At 40.0% G+C, this 20,510-nt stretch overlaps 1 protein-coding gene and 1 pseudogene across 1 annotated transcript in view; both read left to right on the plus strand.

Annotated features, from left to right (window-relative positions):
- Window positions 1-2,968, plus strand: part of LOC116517075 (zinc metalloproteinase-disintegrin-like atragin) — a 50,477-nt gene extending 47,509 nt beyond the window's left edge. Inside the window, exons 17-18 of the mRNA XM_032229843.1 lie at window positions 406-529; window positions 2,924-2,968. Of these exons, the coding sequence (XP_032085734.1) occupies window positions 406-529; window positions 2,924-2,968 (169 nt within the window). The remainder of the gene's footprint in view (window positions 1-405; window positions 530-2,923) is intronic.
- A 13,249-nt stretch (window positions 2,969-16,217) lies between these two features.
- The window catches only part of LOC116516359, a 34,047-nt pseudogene continuing 29,754 nt past the window's right edge, over window positions 16,218-20,510 (plus strand).

The following is a 20,510-nucleotide window of genomic DNA, read 5'->3' on the forward strand; positions in this document are numbered from 1 at the left end:
CCAGTCCTTTGGTGGAAATGGCCTGCTTCAGATTCTGTCAGCCAAAGACTTTTGGCTGTCCATGTGCAGGAGAAAAGCCTTCTCTGCATGGCAATATTTTCTTATCAGAAGTGAGATCTGCCCCCAGAATTCTGATCTCGTGGAACAGCCTATGAACCTGGTTCTGCCCCTTGGCCTGCATCCTCAACATGGGCCTACTATGTTGGGGATGGCTGACAAGGAAGAGGCAATTCCTACCCCCAGGCTGCCCATCATCTTGGTTTTTAGTTTTTATTTTAATTATAATTGTTTTTAGCAATTTCCAACTTCTTATTATATTGTAAGTCACTGAAGAGATTAGCAAATGAACATCCTCTCATTACTCCATTCTGTTTAATTAGAATGAATTCACTGTTTCCTTTTCAGGGATGTAAAGTGTGGCAGGTTATACTGCAGACATGGAAACAAACTGCAATGCAAAACGAAATATTTTCCAGAAACGGAAGATGATGGATTGGTTACAGCTGGAACAAAATGTGGAGATGGAAGGGTTAGTAAAAGATTACCTCTAATCCAGTGGTCCCCAACCTTTTTATCGCCGCGGACCAGTCAGCCTGTGATAATTTTACCGTGGCCCGCTGAGCACGCGCAGGGGTGGGGGTGTAAAAAAACTCCCAGCCCGGAGTACCCCTTTAAGTAATCCATATTTCAGTAAACTGATCTACCGTCAGGCTGTTGCTTGTAAACTGGACTAACTATTTCTAGTTAATTTCTAACTATTTGAATGGAAGATTATATGCTTATAGTTTCTATTCTTTTGTTAACACACAACCACATTTTTATTCTTCTACACACACCATTTTTAATTACCAGGATAGTACACCAATGACAGCACCATGATCAGAAAATGTTAGATGTTGCATTATTTTCAATATGTATTTGTAAATATATGCCAAATAGATTGCAATCGCTTTCTGGACTTCCTTTAAATTTGCAGGTAAATGCTGCAATAGATATATAGCTCCCATCAGATTGATGATCACCCAAAAATGTTATTCATTGAATTCACTGTGAATCCTTTCTTAGTAAGTGCATTCAAGCCAGCCTACTACTAGCTGGTAGCCTCTCTGTCCATTCACCAAATTATCTGGGACAGGGGTGTCAGAGTGACATCGAAAATGTCAAGGTAATAGCCATGACTATGAAATTAAAAGCCTATTTATTCTTTTATTTGCATCACATAAAAACCAAGATGGTTCCCATCTTGAATTTTTCTAAATACATCCTACATACAACCATGATGGAGGAGTTTTCATTCAGCAAGAAAAAGGAACCGGTGACTTGAGCCAAGTCAACATCTGGAAATCTTATCCCAGTCATATCCAACCTAGCTTATTTTTTGAGATCACCTCAAGGCGAGCTGGAGCGGGACGCGCTGCGCCACGAGTTGGAGAGCTTGGAGAGGCTGAGCGCGCAACTTGGAGAGCTGCGTCTCCGCCGCCTGGAGCCCGAGCTGGCCCGGCGGCGGCAGCAGCTGGAGGGGCTGTGGGCCGACTGCGCCGCTCTGGAGGCGCTGCTGGAGCAGCTCCTGGCCGAGCACGAAGGGCTGCAGGAAGCGCGCAAGCAGCGGCCAGCCGCGCTGCTGTCTGCCCCGCGCGTCCTCCGGGCCGGGCGCTCCGAGAAGCGGCAGCTGGCCTCCGACTACGCGCTGGTGGTGAGCTGGAGCTGCGCGCAGAGCCTGGAGCGATACGAGGCCGAGTTGCGGGCGATGCAGGAGCTGGAAGGGGGCCGCCTGGGCCAAGAGGACCTGCGCAAGCTGCGCGCGCAGAACCAGGAGAGCCGCCGGCGCCTCGAGGAGCTGTGGTGCCGCTGCCGGGAGCTTTGCGCGCTGGGCGAGCGGCTGGAAGAGGAGCGGCTGGCGCAGCAGGAGAGCCACGGCGCCCAGCTGCAGGGATCATGGCCCCCGGCCGCTGCGCGGCCCGGTGCCAGGTACTCCGCGGCCCGGCACCGGTCCGCGGACCGGGGGTTGGGGACCACTGCTCTAATCTATGTCCTCGCATTCCAAGGGTTGATCACTACAAATGGATCTTGCTGAAAGCTGGTTTAGGTTTTCCAAACTACAGTGAATGTACACAGAAGAAAAAGTATCCCTCTAGCATTCTTTTGGTTTTCTTATTATTTTGTTTTTCCTTCAAATAGCAGCCACAACAAATGAGGTAAATGTCCAGGGCTATTTCTTCCTTCTAAGAACAAGGTGCCTGGCCTTCTCAGAGTCTTGTGCTTCTCCCTAGCAAGCACTTTCTGGACAGAGACAGTCCTTTCTCATTACCTGTAGGTATCTCCATACTAGGGAAGGTGGAAGAGAGAAATGAGAAAATCAGGGCAGAGCTGGTTGTGACCCAAAGGTCTACAGTTCAGTGAAGCCACTTAGAAGTGCTGAAGAAATCCCGAAGCTTATAGGAAACTATCAGGAATCACTTCACCCTGTCTTTTTATACAATGTAAAACCTGAAAAAAATGGGTTAGTGCTAAGGAACGACAGAGTTTAGTTCTGAGGAAATTGCTGTCTTACTCTATTGCAGGGGTGTCAAATTCAAGGCCCAGGGGCTAGATCCGGCCCATATGTTGCTTAGATCTGGTCCACAGGGCCACCCTGGAAACAGGGAAGGCCTTGCCCATGGTGCCTCTGACAGCGAAAATGGAGGTCCAAACTCCGCTTTTGCTGGCAAAGGGTTGCAGGAGTCTGTTGCAGCTGAAAATGGAGCTTGGGAACCTGTTTCCTCTGACAGAGCGCTCAAGCCACCACAGGCAAACCCAGCAAAAGTGATGTTGAGCTAGCCACACCCACCCTGGCCATGCCTATTCTGCTCCCCCCCCCCAGGTCAAACAGAACCTTGAGTTTGACACCCCTGCTCTATTGATAATCTGTTACTTTGACTTTCAGGTCTGCAGCAACGGGTATTGTGTTGATGTGCGGACAGCCTACTGATCAACCACTGGATTCTCTATAATTTGATTTTGGAAATCTTTCTTCCAGAAGGCTTCAGTCAATTCCAAAGAGACACACTTGTCTTTATCCTACTAGTAAATCATTCTTATCTTCCAGATGGCATCTTAATTTTGCAATATTTCTTCTCCATATTTAACCTGATTATCTTTTCTCTGGCACAAAGCTCCATGGTCACGTACAACACCACAGGCTTATTTGCTGTCAAGAAAAAAATGGCCATTTTATCCCTTGCCAATTGCAATGCATATTTAATGCAACAAGTTCTGCTTTTGAGCTGGTGTATTGAAAGACAATGTTTCCTCTCCCAAAATTCTATGCTGGCTTTCCAAGATGTAGCTGCTTTCATCAATAAACTATTCTCATTCTGCATTTGTAAAGGCTCATCTTTCAAATCTGGTTTGATGAAGTAAACTGTATGAAGAACTTGCACGTAATCATGAGTTAAACCTTCTAGGTGAAATATCTACTGGTATTAAAGAAGTTCGATTTAGCTTATTCACAGTCACCTGTCTCAATCTAGCTCAGGAAGAGCCGCTAAATATAAATTTTTCCCATAATGCAACATGTGTGCTTTTCAAAAGGCAACTGGACTTTCTTGTTTTTTCCTTGAAAATGTTTCACTTTGATACCCTAGGGTGAATTGTCACTGTAAGTGAACATATAATTCTCAAGTCCAGTACAAAATCCTCGATAGTCTGGCTACAAAACCAATCAATAAGTAAAGTTCATTTTTTCTAATAGACCATTGCTGTGGCAATAATATTTTCTGGAAATCAAAGCCTTAGAAAGGTTTATTTTTAATGTTATATCACATTATTCATTTAAATTGGGTACCAGACTATCTGTCTGATTGCAAAGTTTCCAGGATGAATCCCAGAAATAATGAGAATGAGTAAAATAAAATGGGTTAGAAGTATATGGATATTAACTAAATTGTTTGGAATTCCTCTGAGATTTGTTAAACCATTTGTTATCCTGGCAGGGCATGTTATACTCCATTAAAAGACAGCAGTTTTAAACATTATGTTTTTAAAACATAGTGTTTTTTTAAACGATCTTTGTATGTGTAGCAACGCTGACATCTAGTATGCATGAGTCTCAACTGCACCCTTAAATACATGTTATTCATTTGTCTTCTATCTGCATATAGTCATGCTGGCCACATGACCACAGAAGCTCTTCAGCTGTAAATCAAAGGTGAACACTGCCCCCTAGAGTCAGACACATTTTAATGCATTGGTAACAATGTTTGATAAGTTTTTCATATCATATTTGGCCAGAGGATTTAGGAGCAATAACAGCTACAGTAAATGAAGCTCACCCAGTTATGTGGATTTTGCCAACATAAAGTCAGTAATCTTTGTGGTTTTGGTGCCAGATCTTCTTTCACACACTTTGGTCTGCTGACACCCAAGATAAGATCCAAGAGAATAGGAAGGGATGATGGCATTTCTAGTTTTTATTACATAGTACTAACTTTGGTTTTGAAAATTCTAAATGAGAAAACTTATATTAATGGTAGATATATTTCCAGACAATATACGATTTCACAGATGGCTGTGAAATCTGGAACTGCAGAAAAATAAAAACAGATATTTTGTAATTGAGTACTTGAGTACTAAGAACCAGGACAGGAACCAGGAATTTCACACTGTCCTTTGAATCAGAAAGAGTAATGGTGTGTGGGAATGACCCTGGGCAAAGCGAGGGAACAGTAACATAAGAGACAATATGGCCCATAGATGCATAGTAGCTGCAAGAGGCTCAAAATGGATGCTCCCTAATTCCTCAGACTGCAAAGGAGACAGTGGGAGATTTGTACTTTCAGACCTTAGAGGACTTGGTTTTCCAGAGCCTCATCCGTCCACTTCTACTTCTGTTCTGTAGTGGGAAAAGCTTCTCCAACAGAGGCACTAAAATTGCTCACTTGTGTCCTGGTTCTTAGTACTCAAGTACTCGATTCCAAAATATCTGTTTTTATTTTTCTGCAGTTCCAGATTTCACAGCCATCTGTGAAATCCTATTTTACTACCCAAATGGAACAGCTTATCTCCTGAAGGATTAGGTGCTTTCTCTGACCGGATCAGTTGGCAAGAGTAACTCACTTGATCAGTTAAAGCTACCACCTGTAACATTTAGCAACAGAAAGCATACATTCCATCTCTTCCTAGTGTTCGTCTTCCATTCATCTTAAAAAGTGATATAAAAACTTCAAGTGTCTTATAATTTGGAACTGAGGGATATCAGATTCTCATAGTCTTAAATCAGATTGCCTTGAATGTATCAATCACATTCTTAACAACATGGTAAATTTTGCAATGAAGAAGATGTTGCACTACCAAGAATGTATTAATTAATATACATTGCTAAATTTTATTTTATTTATTTTATTTTTCTGAATTAATTTATTATTATTCATGAGCTGCCCATCTTGTCCAGAGATGATTCTGGGAAGCTTATAAATATTAAAACTAGTGCATAATAAATAAGAAAGGGGAAAACTAATTGCTCAGTTCTGAGTGATTGATAAGAACAGAAATGGTTTAAAATACAACTGACTTTATTGAACAACAGCAGAATAGCTAGAACTTTTAAGAACAACGCGCTGAGGTAAATAAATCAGCTTTCATTAGCGTATAAGAGGCAAGAAAGAACTCAGAACATGAACGAACAGAAGCCCGCCTGACAGCTATTTATATTTGACAGCTGTCAGGCGGGTAGCCAATTGGCGACCAGCATTTCTCCCGCCGGCCGGCTGGCATGCCAGAGCCAATCAGGAGCCTGAGGCTCTGGCCCCGCCCGCCGGCTGCATCGGGAGGACGCAACAAGAATAACTCTTGTTTCCTCTGAAATTTTCTATCTCTACAATTATTTGAATTTAAGATAGATTAGAATAAACCACCAGCTAATAGTGATCCATGGTTGAGGATAAGTGAGGAGTTGGATCACCCCAATCCAAACTCAACACCTTAGTTGCTATGATATACATGCTCTTCTCAATGGTATCTAATTGGCAATCCTTGAACTTCCTGCAGGGATGGGAAACTTTTTTCCTCTGAAGGCCGCATGGCTTGTTTGATGCTACAGAGATTAGTCTCCTATTCAGAATTGTATCTTTGTTTGCTTTTGTTAAGACATTAAAATTTAGTAACTGGAGCTGTGGGGATGGCGTAGTGAGCCACAGCACACAGTTAAAGCCGATTGCTATTGCATGAGGCAAATTGGAATGTGATTGGTTGCTATGGGTGTGAAGGGGGAGGGGGAGTCTCCCTTTTTTCCCCGCCTTTTTCTTCTGTGTGCCTTGTGTGCTCTGTGATTTACCTCATGAGGCTCCTGTTTGCCTGAATATCTTGAGCTTGTTTGGAGGTTGTAGCAGGGGAGCGCAGCTGTCGTATACCCTTGACCGAAGATCAGTACACTCCTTCTATCTGGGATGGTCGTCCTCTTCCACCGAGCGCACAGCTTCGGAAGGGACGCACATGGAGCGGTGAGGGAGGAAGGGGACACCCGCCTAGCCAGCCAGATCTGCTGAATCAACTCTGGCGATCAATGGGGTGACAGATGTCGCAGTCAGATCGCCCTCAGATCTGTGTGTTCTGTGATTACCTCATGAGGCTCCTGTTTGCCTGAATATCTAGTTTTCTGGATACATAGATGTAAAATATATCTTTTTAGCATGACACCTGCTGCCCAATTCCCTGACAATTTCCATATATGTAAAAGCCATTTTGGCATAGCCTTGTTCCCTTTCTTGTAGCAGTAGCCATAGCACTAAGACTTCTATATCACTTCACAATGCTTTACAGCCCTCTCCAAGCAGTTTACAGGGTCAACCTCTTGCCCCCAATAATCTGGTTCCTCATTTTACTGACCCTGAAAGGATGGAAGGCTGAGTCAATCTTGATCCTGGTGAAATTTGAACTGCCAAATTGCAAGCAGTCAGCAGAAATAGCCTGCAGTATGGCAATGTAAGCACTGCCCACCAGGGTTTATGATTTCTCCTCAACTCTTGAGCAGCATCACTGGGGAGGAAAATAAATGATGAGCCTTCTTCCATCTTTCCAGTCATCCTTTGATAATCACTGGTTTCTTACTGTCATTAGAACTGGGAAACTGGTGATGTTTCCCAGTTATTCATCTGGATAGAAGAAATCTATTACCTGATTGCTTTCTATTAATTGTTGAAAGAATCTAACTTCATTATAAAAAGAACAAATACTTTTCAGAAAGAAAATTGTTGGAAATAATTTTTACCGTATTTAACTTTTTCTGAATGTTGCAATGTGTCTTCTTCTACAGGTAGTAGAAGACAGGTTGTCCTTCAACATTATTCTCCTACACTAAAGAACAACACAGGTAGTCCTTGACTTACAACAGTTCATTTAGTGACTGTTGAAAGTTACAATGGCACTGAGAAAGTGACGTATGACCATTTTTCACAGTTGCAACTTTTCCAGCATCCCCATGGTCAAGTGATCAAAATTCAGATGCTTGGCAGTTCATACTTACGACTGGTGCTGTGTCCCAAGATCATGCGATTCCCTTTTGCAACCTTCTGATAAGCAAAATCAATGGAGAAGCCAGATTCACTGAACACACCAGGTTACTAACTTATCAACTGCAGTCATTCACTTCACAACTGAGGCAAGAAAAGTCATAAAATGGGGGAAAATTCATTTAACAACTATCTTGCTTAACAACAGAAATGGGGGACTTTATTGTGATCATAATTTGGGGACTACCTGTAACATCAAGAGAAATTTCCAATTTTCATTCATACAGTTTGGTACGGGGGATGAGGTAGAAGGTAATCAAAATATTCTATATCATTTCTCATTTTGCAGACCTTCTGGTGATCTTAAATAAACACCAAGATGATCCAAGTTTATTTGAATCAAAATTTCAAAAAAAAAGGGGAGGGTATGTGTGAATAAGCATGCTGATGTAAATATTTCTCCTACTCACCTTCTGTGGCTGTGACAATTTTCAAACTACAATGGATCAGACAAAACTCCCGAGTCTGTCTTATAAAATGATGACACTGAGGCATGAAATAATTTTAAAATATAAACTAGCTGTATATACACAATAATGGCAAAACCTAGTGAATTGTGGAAAACTGCAGGTATTCCTCAAGATTTCATGACTGCAGGTATTCCTCAAGAAATATCAATAGTTGGTGTTTCTTATAGCTTCCATTCGTAGATGATGATTCTGGGCATGTTTTTACTCAGAGTTAAGTCCTATTGAACTCAACAGGAACTACTGCTGACCATGTGCCAAGGAAGCAATTTTTTTTTAAAAAAAAAAGCTTGGCCGATAAATAATTTCACAAAGCTAATTCTTCTGAATTGCTGGCTCAGCTTCACAACCGCTCTTCTACCAGGGCCAAATGTAGCCACTAATGACCTACACTTTACAGTAATTCCCCCACCTGCGTTTCCAACAAGCTGCATTTTATAATTTGATAGAAGGGGGAATGATCCTTCTGCATTTAATTAATTGAATTTGAACAGAATTAAATTAATTTTTACCTGGTTCTTTTCCATTGTTTTACTTTCATTCTGCCTAATAAAAATCAATTAATATTTTTCTCGATCTTCCAGAGTTGCAACTTTCCAAAATCCCAGATGGCCAAAATATCTAGATGGAAATAGGCTTCAGACCATTGACTGTCTTCTTTTGACAACTTTATGCATTTATTTTTATTTATTTTATGCCCATCTCATTGTTCAAGATGACTCTGAGCAGCTTAGAAGTTAAAACACACAAACATTTGACAATTATATATGTAAGAACATTAAACCAAAACAATTAAACTAAACTTTTTTTTAAAAAAAAGCCCCAATACCCAAGGATTTGGAGAGGAAGGTCAGTATAGCAAGATTTTAAGGCTTTGCCTGAGGAATAAAAGAGAATGGATCTTACTTCCTGTGGCAAAATGTTCTAAAGGGGAGGAGCAATGTCAGAAGATGTTCTTCTTCTGGATCCCACCAGCTGAAATTCATTGGCAGAAGGATCTGCAGCAGCCCGCTTCTGCCAGCGTGAGTGGGGAAAGTCAATCCCATTGGGGAAAGATGATTCTGTAGATATCCTACATCCATGGCATGAAGGGCTTTAAAGATAATAATTAACAGTGCTAACTGTAGGGGTAGGCGAGAGAACTATGGGCCTCCTTTGCATGAGGAATTTTTCGCCTTTTAAGAGTTAAGCAAGGGTTAAAAAGTGAAAAATTCCTTATGCAAATGAGGCACGGGATTCTCTCACCTCCTCCTGCAGAGGGCACTTTGTTTAGTGGCATTTTTAAAACATTTAAGCAGAGTCATCCACGTGGTGACTCTAGCAGCAACTATCCTAGCCTGCCTGGCCCTGGCTAGACCAAATCTTGCATTTTTGATGCAGCTGGAAGGTATGTGGGTCAGAGGGAGTGGGCAGGGGGGAGGAATTCAAAATTATTTGTAATGTAAGTAATTATAATTTGTTTTTATTGTGTGAGTGTGTGTGTGTGTGTGTGTGTGTGTGTGTTTAGACGCCTCTGCTGGTGCGCGGTCTGGCACATTTATTTTTATTTTTTATTTTTTATTATTTTTTAAAGTGCCGACATGCCTTCAGGGCCGGCCATTCAGCGGGACCTGCTTGATGTGCTCCATCCTGGTGGGTGGAGAGGGCGAGGGAGGCCTGGAGGTGACGGGTGGGCGGGCGGCGAAGCGAGGCTGCTCAGGCGGCTGAGGCATGGCTTTAAAGTGGCGCCAGGGTGCCAACTGCTCCAGTGAGGCTTCCAGCTTGTTAGCTTTTCTTGGACTGTTGGCAAAAGACAGGTGGTCGGGGCTTCGAGTGCCGGGGGCACTCGATACATATATGGGACCAGGTATGGGTGGCGGTTTGCTGAGAGGACGCAGGCTTCTTTGGGTGGGTGGTGGGGAAGAGGCATCCAGCGCTGGCATTGTGAGTGCCTTTGCTGGGTGAGAAGAACATGCTCAGTGTGTGCGCGTGTGCGTTTGTGTGTATTGCTAGGCCAGCGCTGCACGGATACTATGGAAATAGTTGCGGGTTCTGTGCATAATCGAGGTGGCAATGGTGAGCAATGTTGCCAGGCATCAAGGCTGCTTTCATCTTTGGCGCTCGTGTCGAGGCTTCCGGCCATAAAGCAGGATGTCTCCCTCTGTATGGCCGGAAGATGGCATGCACTTTAAAGTGCCGGTATGCTTTCTCTTTCGCCGCCCGCCGGTCCCTTTAAACCCTCTTTTCACTGCACGAGTTGGGAGGAGACGGACGGAGGGATGCTGGAAGGCAGCGGGGGCACCCCTTGTGCCGCTACTTCTCGGAGCGCTGTGTGTGGCTTGCTCGCCTGAGGCTCTCTGGCCATCCTTCTGCCCTGACTCAGAGGCCGCTGAGGGAGGAGGACCGAGCTGGGAGTCCCCCACCCCACCGTCCATGCCTCTCCAAGCCAGGTAAGAAGCGCTGCGCTTGCTTCTCTCCAGCTCCTCGCTTTCTCTTTAACCCACTCAAACTGCCTTTGGGTCTGGTTCTGCTTTCCCCTCTTTTGCTTCAACTTCACCTTTTTGCAAAGGGGGAACTGTGTGGCCGGGGGCACCCGTGTATGAGCGGACTGCCTAGCCCCGGGTTTCCCCTTCTTCCCCCCCACCTCAACGCTTGCCTCACCGGCGGTGAACCTCACCGCACGTCACCGGTGAGAACAATTAATCAATGGAATAAAAGTTTACTGGAGAATTGACTGGGAAGGTATAAGACTTTTTGAGGAGTGAATTGGACTAGAAGATCTTTGAGGTCCCTCCCAGCCCTATGGTCTATATTCTGTAAAACCAAACAAGCTGGTAGCCAACACCACTTCTCATAGTAGCCAATTCCAAAGCTGAATTATACGTTTTATAAAAAAGCAAAACAAATAAAGAAAACAGATGTATTTCTTTGACAAAATTTCATTGGGTGACCTCTGTTTCAAAATAATCTCCCTAAATTCTTCACCCTGTTTATGGTAAAACAACAACAACAACAACCTAAATATGTATTTCCCAGGTTTTCAATAATTTAGAATGGTCACTTCTGATGAAATCCTGATGAAATTCGGAAGGCTACCATGCAATTTACAACTCATAAAATACACATGGAAAGGTCCCTAACACAAAGGAGAAAAAAAGTTAGAGCAACATTAGTACAAGATGCAGGCTTTTGGTTAATACAAAATTTATAATTATTGAATTTAGCCATGATATACTCTTTTATCTGATACAGATATAGGGTTGGAAGGGACCTTGTAGGTCATCCAAGCAGTTATTTATTTATATTGAAGAGTACTGGACCTAAGACGGAACCTTGTGATACACTACTGCTTACTTCCCTCCATGTAGATGTAGTGTCATTAAGGACTACTTGCTGAGTACGGTTTGTCAGCCAGTGACAATTCCATCTGGTGCTGATGCTATCTATTCCACTTTTTTTATAGCTTACCAAGAAGTTGGTTGTCAAATGCCTTGCTGAAGTCTAAATATATTATGTCCACAGTATTTTGCTGGTCTACTAGTTTAGTCAATATGTTGAAAAATGAAGTAAGTTTGGTTTGGGATGATCTGTTTTCAGCAAACCCATGCTGACTTCAAGTTATTACTTCACTCATTTCTAGATGTTTTCTTTAATTATCTTTTTGATGTTAGGCTGATTGGTCTGTAGTTTCCTGGATCTGGTCCCCCCCCCTTTTTTTTTTGAAGATGAGAACCATCAGTGCTTTTCCAGTCCTCTGGTAGTTCAGGATTTTTGAAAGATGTGGTACAGTGGTTCTGAGATGACATCTGCCAGCTCCTATAGAACTCTGGGATGTAATCCACAAAGTCCCAGTGATTTGTATTTATCAAGATCAGAGGGGGGTTCTGTTACCATTTTTTATGTTTATTTTAACATTTATTTCTAGTCTTTTAGAGTTATATTTTTGATAGCTTGCGCTATAATTTCTTTTTGCATGAAGACCGATGCAAAAATGAGTTAAGCTGCTCTGCTTTCTCTCTGCTACATGTTATTTCTTTGCTGTCTTCTCTCTTTGGTGGATCAACTGTTTCCTTGATTTTTTTCTTATTTATATGTTGGAAGACATTTTTTTATTATCTTTGACTGCCACCTCTCATAGTAGACAGTTCCAAATTGTAAGTTCTGTAAAAAAAAAAAGAGTTCAGTGATTCACATCTCCTAAAATGCACATGGAAAGGTCCCTAACACAAAGGACAAAAAAGTTAGAGCAGTGGTTCCCAAACTTTTTCAGTTCACCGCCCCCTTGGTGCTACAAACTGATTCTCAGTGTCCCCCACCCAGTGGTGGAATTCAATTTTTTTTACTACTGGTTCTGTGGGCATGACTTTGTGGGAGTAGTTGGGGGGGGATCATGTGACTGGGCGGTTTGCACAACAGAAGGAAGATAGTAACAGTAAAATTCAAAACTGTAACAATTAATTGCACATTTATTCAAAATCCAATTTAAAAACTTTTTTAGTTAATGTTAATTCAACAAAATTGTTGAACATGATCCAGTAATACCAGGTTTTCAAAGTCTGATAGTCATTTATCAACAACCTTACTAACTAGTAACTTAGTAAACTCAGTGAAATTTAGTGACTACTTCACTGTTCAGTAAATTCTTAATGTGATGGATGGGCTTGATGAAGTGATACCAGAAAAAAAATGACTTTTCAAAGAAGTGGAAATCAGCTATTTCCTAAACTGTAGGCAGAACTCCAGGATGTGGGACCTGGAGGATCCCTGTTTTTAAAAACCTGGTTACAGGCAGAGGAAGAGCTCAAGACTCTGATCCCCTCTTTGTCTGCACAAGCCACAGGGGGAATTTGTGGTCCCCAAAACTAGAACCCCTGATTTTTAGATTTAAACCTTAAATATTGAAATGAGCCATTTCTTCCCAAGTTCCAATGAAACCATTCCTTTTACTGTCATGCAAATCTCCCTTGCGGGTACGACACATTCCTTCCTCCCCCATGTATTTCCCACCTGCCTCCTCAGCTTCCCTGCTGTATTTATGATTGGCAGGGCTCTCTTCTCTCTGGCACCAGGGAGCAGCCCGAGCACTGGCGGCAGGAAGGGCAGCAGGAGGAGGCGCACAAAGTGGAATAGCCAGGCAAAGCCCTTGCTTTGTGGGTAAGGATTTTGGGAGGAGCTCCCAAGCGGGGAGAAGGAGCCTAGGGAAAGAAACGAATTGGCTACTCTGCTTTTCTTTTAAATGCACCCATAGGTGTACATTTCTCTGTTTTCTTCCCTATTGCTGGAATGAGGCTCTCGCTGGAGGCTGGATGGCCTTTCTGGGGCTTATTATTTGCACACAAGACACTATATCCCCTTCTATGGCCCTATCATTCCAAGTAGAGCCTTCCGCCTGCAAGGGGGCAACCTCCAGCATTACTCTGCCACCTTCCTTGCCTCTTAGTGCCCCCCTGCTGCCCCCCCTTGCCTCTTAGTGCCCCCCAAGTCATCCCACTGCTTCCCAGGGGGCGTTACTGCCCACTTTGAGAACCACTGAGTTAGAGCAACATTAGTACAAAATATCTTAATGCAATTCTTTGAACTAGGCATACTAGGAAAAATACAACAGAAAAGAAATGCATTAGATGATCATGTACATACATGCAAATTTTAATACAGGCTTCTTGTTAATACAAAAGTTATAATGATTGAATTTAGCTATAATTTACCTATTTCATTTATACCCCAAGTTTCATCTCAGATTAATATTTAATATAATAAATTCACAGAATCTATGAGATTAGACTATGCAATAGTCTATAGAATAAAAACCTTTGAAAATCTTTAGCCAAATATCAAACGCTCATTGTAAAATAGCGAACTTTTCTGCAACAAATGTTCATAACTCTGGTAAGAATGGACTATCCTTTGTCCTCTATATAAAGACAAAGACCCTATACGAAAAGGAAGACAGAATGCTATAACAGAAAACAAGGAAATATTATCTTTTACCATAGTCACTAGTTTATCCAGTTTGCCAATATTTGTGCAATGATTCTCTTAACTGATCTTCAAAACCTCATTATGAACAGAAAGGCAGGAAAACTAAATATAGAAATACTACAATCCCAAACAAACATTCAATAAATAAACTTATTAGAGTACATTGAGCGCACAAAGAACATACAAAGGAATATATTGCTTTTAATTTTTTAAAGATTAATGTCTTTAGTTGGAATAATCCTAGCTGTTCCCTAATTCTGAAGTCTGTCATGTGTTTCCTAGTGTAGTCTATCTCAACCTCATCAACTCAACTCAGCATGCTGACTGGGGAATCCTGGGAGTTGAAGTCTACATAGCTTAATGTTGCTGAGGTTGAGAGAACACTCTACTTGGGTCAACATCTAATTACATAACCTATACAGTGAACCTTATAGCTGGCTTTACCATTCAGAGCAAGAGGACTGCAGTATGGACTGAAATAACTGTGTTCCTTTAGATTTTATATGAATTTATTCCATTTATGTTCCTAAACCTTCTTTGGATGGGAAAAGAAATTCCCATTTATTCTTTCTAGAGTTTTGCAATGCTATTACAAAGCACATTTATATGCTGAAAATTTCAATGCTCTGAATGTTGTGATTCAATTCACTGCTAATGTAATTTGTTATTCAAAAGCATATAACAAATGAGCACCCTATTATACATTTGCATATTTTAGATGAAAGTCTGCTCAAAAGTATTTAAATTAGGGAGAATAATCTTTAAATTGTCAATGATGAGGTTGGAAAGAGAGAATATTAAAGGTATACAAACTAAGATTATTAGGAGAAAGTCTATATGAAAAATGTGTATGATGCAGAATTACAAATATGGCCTAACTCGGGAATAGACAGAAAGAATTGTGAACCTGGAAAAAGAAGAGTCTTTGTCATAAGACTTTAGGGGAAGAAAAGTTTAACTTCTTTTATTTATTATACCTTTTAAAGTGATTGTTGTTTATAGCGTATTGCAGACCACATCCATAAACATCAACTAGCAGTCAGAAGACAGGATGCAAACTTTTGAATTACAAAACACAGAGTTTTAACTGGGAGACTGGGAGCATCCTAGATCAAGCCAAATTCAAAAAGTCTAGAGAATTCCTAGTATTTGGAACTCAAACAAATCAGCCTTCATTAGGTACACAGATATAAAATCATCTATACATTAATTGAAAGAGACAAACAAAGGGACAAAAAGGAACCAAAAAAGCCACAAATATTTCCTCACCGGCAATTAAGTACCAGATGAACAAACACCAACACCAAGATGAACATTCGACCAACAATCAAGACGTAAACAATATCCCAATCAAGGAACTTCTAACTCAGACAAAATGCTAACATAAAAAACAATTTAATTTGGTAAAAAGGACTATAAGGAAGACTCTCACCAAGACCAATAGGGAAAGCCACTTGTATATAAATAGAGAGCAAATCCCATTCTCTTATAGCATTGATGATATTACCTAGTTTGGTAATGAAATATCTGCAAGAAAAAGGACCCCACAGTATTCATAAGCAATAGCTGCTTAAAAACAGTAGTGATATCAGCACTATAAGGCAATAGTTTTGAAGTAGCAAAGGCTGCATCCCAAAGAATAGCCATAATAATAATGATTGCCAAAAGGTTAAGCATAATAATTGTTTCACAGTTGTTTTGCCTTGTGTCTTGCCAGCATCTGATTGAAAGAAACAGAGAAAATGAGATCGAGAGATTAAAAGGAGATTAATGCGGAGGAGAATGTACAAAGGAACCATTTTCTTTCATGATCTGTTTCTTTATTTCTTTTTTAGTCCCTGTTTATTTTAATTTTATATTCCAAAGCTATAAAGGGTCATACCGCATCTTATGCAACATTAGAATTAGTGGCAGTCAAGAATGCACACATTTGACCTGCCAGTTTAAAGAGTCATGACTTTGTCACCATCATCTTGACACTCGTTTACTAACCTTCTCTGAAGATGCTCATAGCTGCAGTCAAAACTCATCAAAATCACTGAACCTTGTTAGTGACGGTTAGAATTTGGGGAGAGATTCATTAGCAAAATGAATAACAAATGGAGTCATAAAGAGCCAGTTTGGTGTAGTGGTTAAGATACTGGTCTAGAAACCAGGAGACTGTGATCCCATCTTAGGCATGAAAGCCAATTGGGTGACTTTGGGCTTTTCTATTAGTCCAAAATATCAGAAAAAAATAGGACTAGGAATGAATATAAAGAATAGTCTCAATCTTGACTTATTTATAAAATAAAATCAGAGCAGGAGGGGGGAGAATTTAAACATAAACCAGAAATCAAGGAGAAAGCATTTGGCCATAAATCATTTAGATGTAGAAGAACAGACAAAACTGGAGGATGGAGTTAAATGTGACATCAGTTTGGAGTTCTTGCATTGCCAAAGAGACCCAAACCCAACCTTCCATGAATTTCATTGACCCTTTTCTAGTATCAATTTAGCATTTACCATTAGTTGATTCATCTTTACAATGGCAACAGTGTGCTTTGAATTCAATAGTTTTGTTTAATTGTGCCTGCATTGGGTTGAATTCCAATATGACAGTCACTCTCTGCCAAAGTTCCTGCAACTTCAATTCCCCTATAAGAATTAAGCCCAGTATAGCTGACCCTCAATTTCTTCCACAATTAATAGAAGCCACCATGGGTTTGTCAAAAAACCCTATTTTTTTCTTTGACAAAGTGACCAATTCAGTGGCTAAGGAAACACTGTAGACATAGTTTTACTAGACTTCAGTATGGCATTTGACAAAGTGGACTGCAGCTTATCACTTGGAAAGATTGAACAAAGTGGGATAATCAATACCACCACCGGATGGATTTGCAACTGACTGACTAATCACACTCAGCAGGTAGTTCCCAATGTAACTACATTCTATATGGCATAAGGTGTGCAGTGGGGTAACCAAAATTGTGACTTAGGCCCTGTGCTCTTCAACATCTTCATACATAATTTAGATGAATGAATAGAAGGAGAACTCATCAAATTTACAGGAAGCGCCAAGCTGAGGGGAACAGCCAACACTTTAGAAGATAAGCTCAAGTTTCAGAATGACCATGACAGACTTGAACATTGGGCCTTATCTAACAAAATTCAGTGGTCAGAAAGGTAAGGTTTTACACAGAGGCAAGAAAAACAAAATGCACAGATACATACTAGGTGATACCTGGCTCAACAGTAGTAACTGTGAATAAAATCTAGGTGTCCTAGTAGAACCACCACTAAAGATTGAGCCGGCAATGTGCTGCAGCTGCCAAAAAGGCTGATGTACTCCTAGGTTTCATAAACAGGTGGATAATTTCAAGAAATAATAATACTAGTAAAACTACACTTGGAATATTATATCTAATTCTGGTCACCATGAGACAAAAAATATATGATGAGATGACAGCAACAAAGAATGTAAGGAGTCTAGAGACTAAATCAAATGATGAAAGAAGAAGGAACTCCATATGTCCCATCTAATAAAAAGGAAGACTATGGGTGATATGATAACAGTTTTTCAGTCCTTGAGGGGCTGTCACAGAGAAGAGAGAATCAATTTATTCTTCCAAGCAGCTGAAGGCTGGACAAGAAGTAACAATAGAAGTTGTGGGTGCTCCATCACTGGAGGTTTTCAAGAAGAGATTGGACAGCCATTTGTCTCTAATGGTATAGGGGCACCTGACATAGGAGGAACTTGGGCTAGAAAACTTCCAAGGTCTCTTCCAACTTTATCATTCTGTGTTCAAGGATTCCTCTTGGTTATTTGCACCTGACGGTGGGTCTACAATTATATTATGGGAACTGCACATTGTGGATAGTGCTGCTATTCATGAGCTTGTTGTAGTTCCAAAGACTTTAACCTGGCCCTTCTTTCTTCAATGCTTACTGTCCAAGAAAATTAAGACTTTAATCCTAGGGCAACAATGCTATAAGTGTGTTTGAAATGGCTGCTGCCAGTTATGGAATATTGTGGTTTGGCAAAGAACCATTTCTTCTTAAGTATAGTAAACATCATCCTCTTGTCACAAATGATGAATTAAACCTCGTTGTCCTTTCTTTTCTATTGGACATCATCCTCTTGCCAGGTGAGAACATCTCACTGACAGCTCACAAATGACAAATGAAGTCTTATTGTCCTTTTTTACTATTGGTGTTGTGAGTCAGAAGGGCTTTCAGCCTCCAAAGTCGGTGCCCACAAAAATATTTTCAGTTTTCCTTGCCTTGTAAATAACTTTTCTTCAACTGATGAGTGGGTTGAAATGGATACTAACTTCCTGAAGAAATTACTTTTCTGAGGTTCCCTGCCTAACCTTTTTTTTTTAAGGGTTAGGGTTAGGGTTAGGGTTTGGTATCTTTTTCAAGGATCAGTGTCATATGAATTAAGATGTTGAATTGGATTCAGGACAGTCATGTTTAAGTTTCTAGTTACCATAAATCTCATTGGTTTTGACATTAATTTTCTTAGCCAAGACTAACTCCCAAGATTGATGCTGTGAGGATAGAATCAGAAGTGATTTCATGCATATTTTGTGCTCCATGTAGGAAATGTGGGAAATTAATGAAGAGAATAAAAGAGATTCTTGAATGTAGCTCTTAGGAAACAATTTTCTTAGATTACATTGATGATTTTCTGTTTATATCTTTTTTCTTTGACCAAGATAATATAATTTGATTTAATTCCTAATAATTCCTAGATTATGACAGTAGATTATAACAGACCAGCAAATTCAACACAAATATCACAGGTAAATAGGATAAAATGGGAAAAATAATTGTTCTAAAATATGTGTGTAAATTATGACATTCTGTACAAATTACAGGACAGTACTTGGCTATGGTCAAGGAAATAAAACAGACTGATCCAATACTAAATCTTGAAATAAACCATGATACTGTATAGAAATCCAAGAGATAACTTTGACCTAGACAAGAACTGTTACATAAGCAAAGAAGGCTGAAGGGTTCTTGAAGCTGCAAATTTGGCAATAAATCCCTATGGAGTTTGTAGAAGAAATGGTAACTCTAAAACTTCCATACTCTGCTAAATTAAAATCTAGATATGTTGGCCACACTGCTTAGGGCTTCTGAGAAATACCCAGTTGATTAGAATTATCTGGACGTCTAAGGGACTATTATAAAGAAAAGACAAATGATTCTGAAAGAAAAATCCATACACACACACACACACACACACACACAAACACACACACACACACACATATAAAGAAAAGACAAATGATTCTGAAAGAAAAATCCACACACACACACACACACACACACACACATATATGTATAAATAAAAGGAGACTAGTATAGATCTATTTCAAGCTATTTAGCTCTCATCAGCTAGCCACACCCTTACTGGGATTTGAACCTGGGCTATATGGCATACTAGGCACACTAGGCAAAGATCTTAGCCATTAGGCCACAGGCTCTTATCCGTTTATCAGCGAAGCCAGGGTGAAAAAAAAGACAAATATAACAAAGGCAACAGTAAAAATATTGGGTTTCTGTCGTGATGGACTCTTGTGACGAGCCGAAGGACAGATGATGGAAGCAGTTAGCTTCCTCCCATAATTGGGGCTTACCAGGGGTTGTAAAAATCTTATATATATATATATATATATATATATATATATATATATATATATATATATATATATATATATATATATATATATGTACATACATTCATCTACTTGAATAAAATGCAGCTAGAATTTTTTTTACTAAGCTAGTGGATTCCTGAGAAAAGTAGCTACATAAAATTTCTTTTCATAATGGAGATAAAATAACAAATAAATGACAATTTTACAAGATGAAGGAACATAACTCAGAATGTGGAAGAAGAGATGGAGAAAAAAAACTAAAATTGTTTAAAGAAAAATGTGAAAACGATACATTAAGGGAGTTTGTTAGACGAAAGTGTTAGAAACTTATTTTTCATGTGTTGTTTTGATGAACAGCTAAAATCATTTGTCCAGAAATTTGGCTTATGGAGTGCTTAATTATCAATCAGTCAAGAAACTTCCTATAGTCAATTCATAAAAAGGAGAAGGATAAGTTCCAGTTCTAGCAAAGACAATTTTGATTAAAACTATTTTTAAATAAATAAAAAATAAATGTGTTCTCAAAATACAGCATATTTTAAAAGTAATACAGCAAATGTGGCCACATTCAGAGAATTGAAAGCAGACAATAATAATTTAGACACAATTAATCTGAATGACCTGGAAATGAATAACAATCATAGGGAAAAAGTATGTGATGATCGATAAATTTCCTTGTCTACTGACTGTGAGTGATCATCTCTTCTTCAGGAGCAAAATATAGAGATACAGAGATACAAATTAATGGGAAGAATGAGGTTGTTCAGTTGATAGCAGCTATAAGGAATCATGGGATTCTGATTTATTAATCTCTTTTCTCTTCGGTCACTCTAAAACAGAACCACGTTCTCACTTCAAGAGAGCTCATTGAGCAACTCATTTTTAAGATG

Source organism: Thamnophis elegans, chromosome 13, assembly GCF_009769535.1.
Source record: "Thamnophis elegans isolate rThaEle1 chromosome 13, rThaEle1.pri, whole genome shotgun sequence".
In the NCBI taxonomy this organism is placed as follows: domain Eukaryota; kingdom Metazoa; phylum Chordata; class Lepidosauria; order Squamata; family Colubridae; genus Thamnophis; species Thamnophis elegans.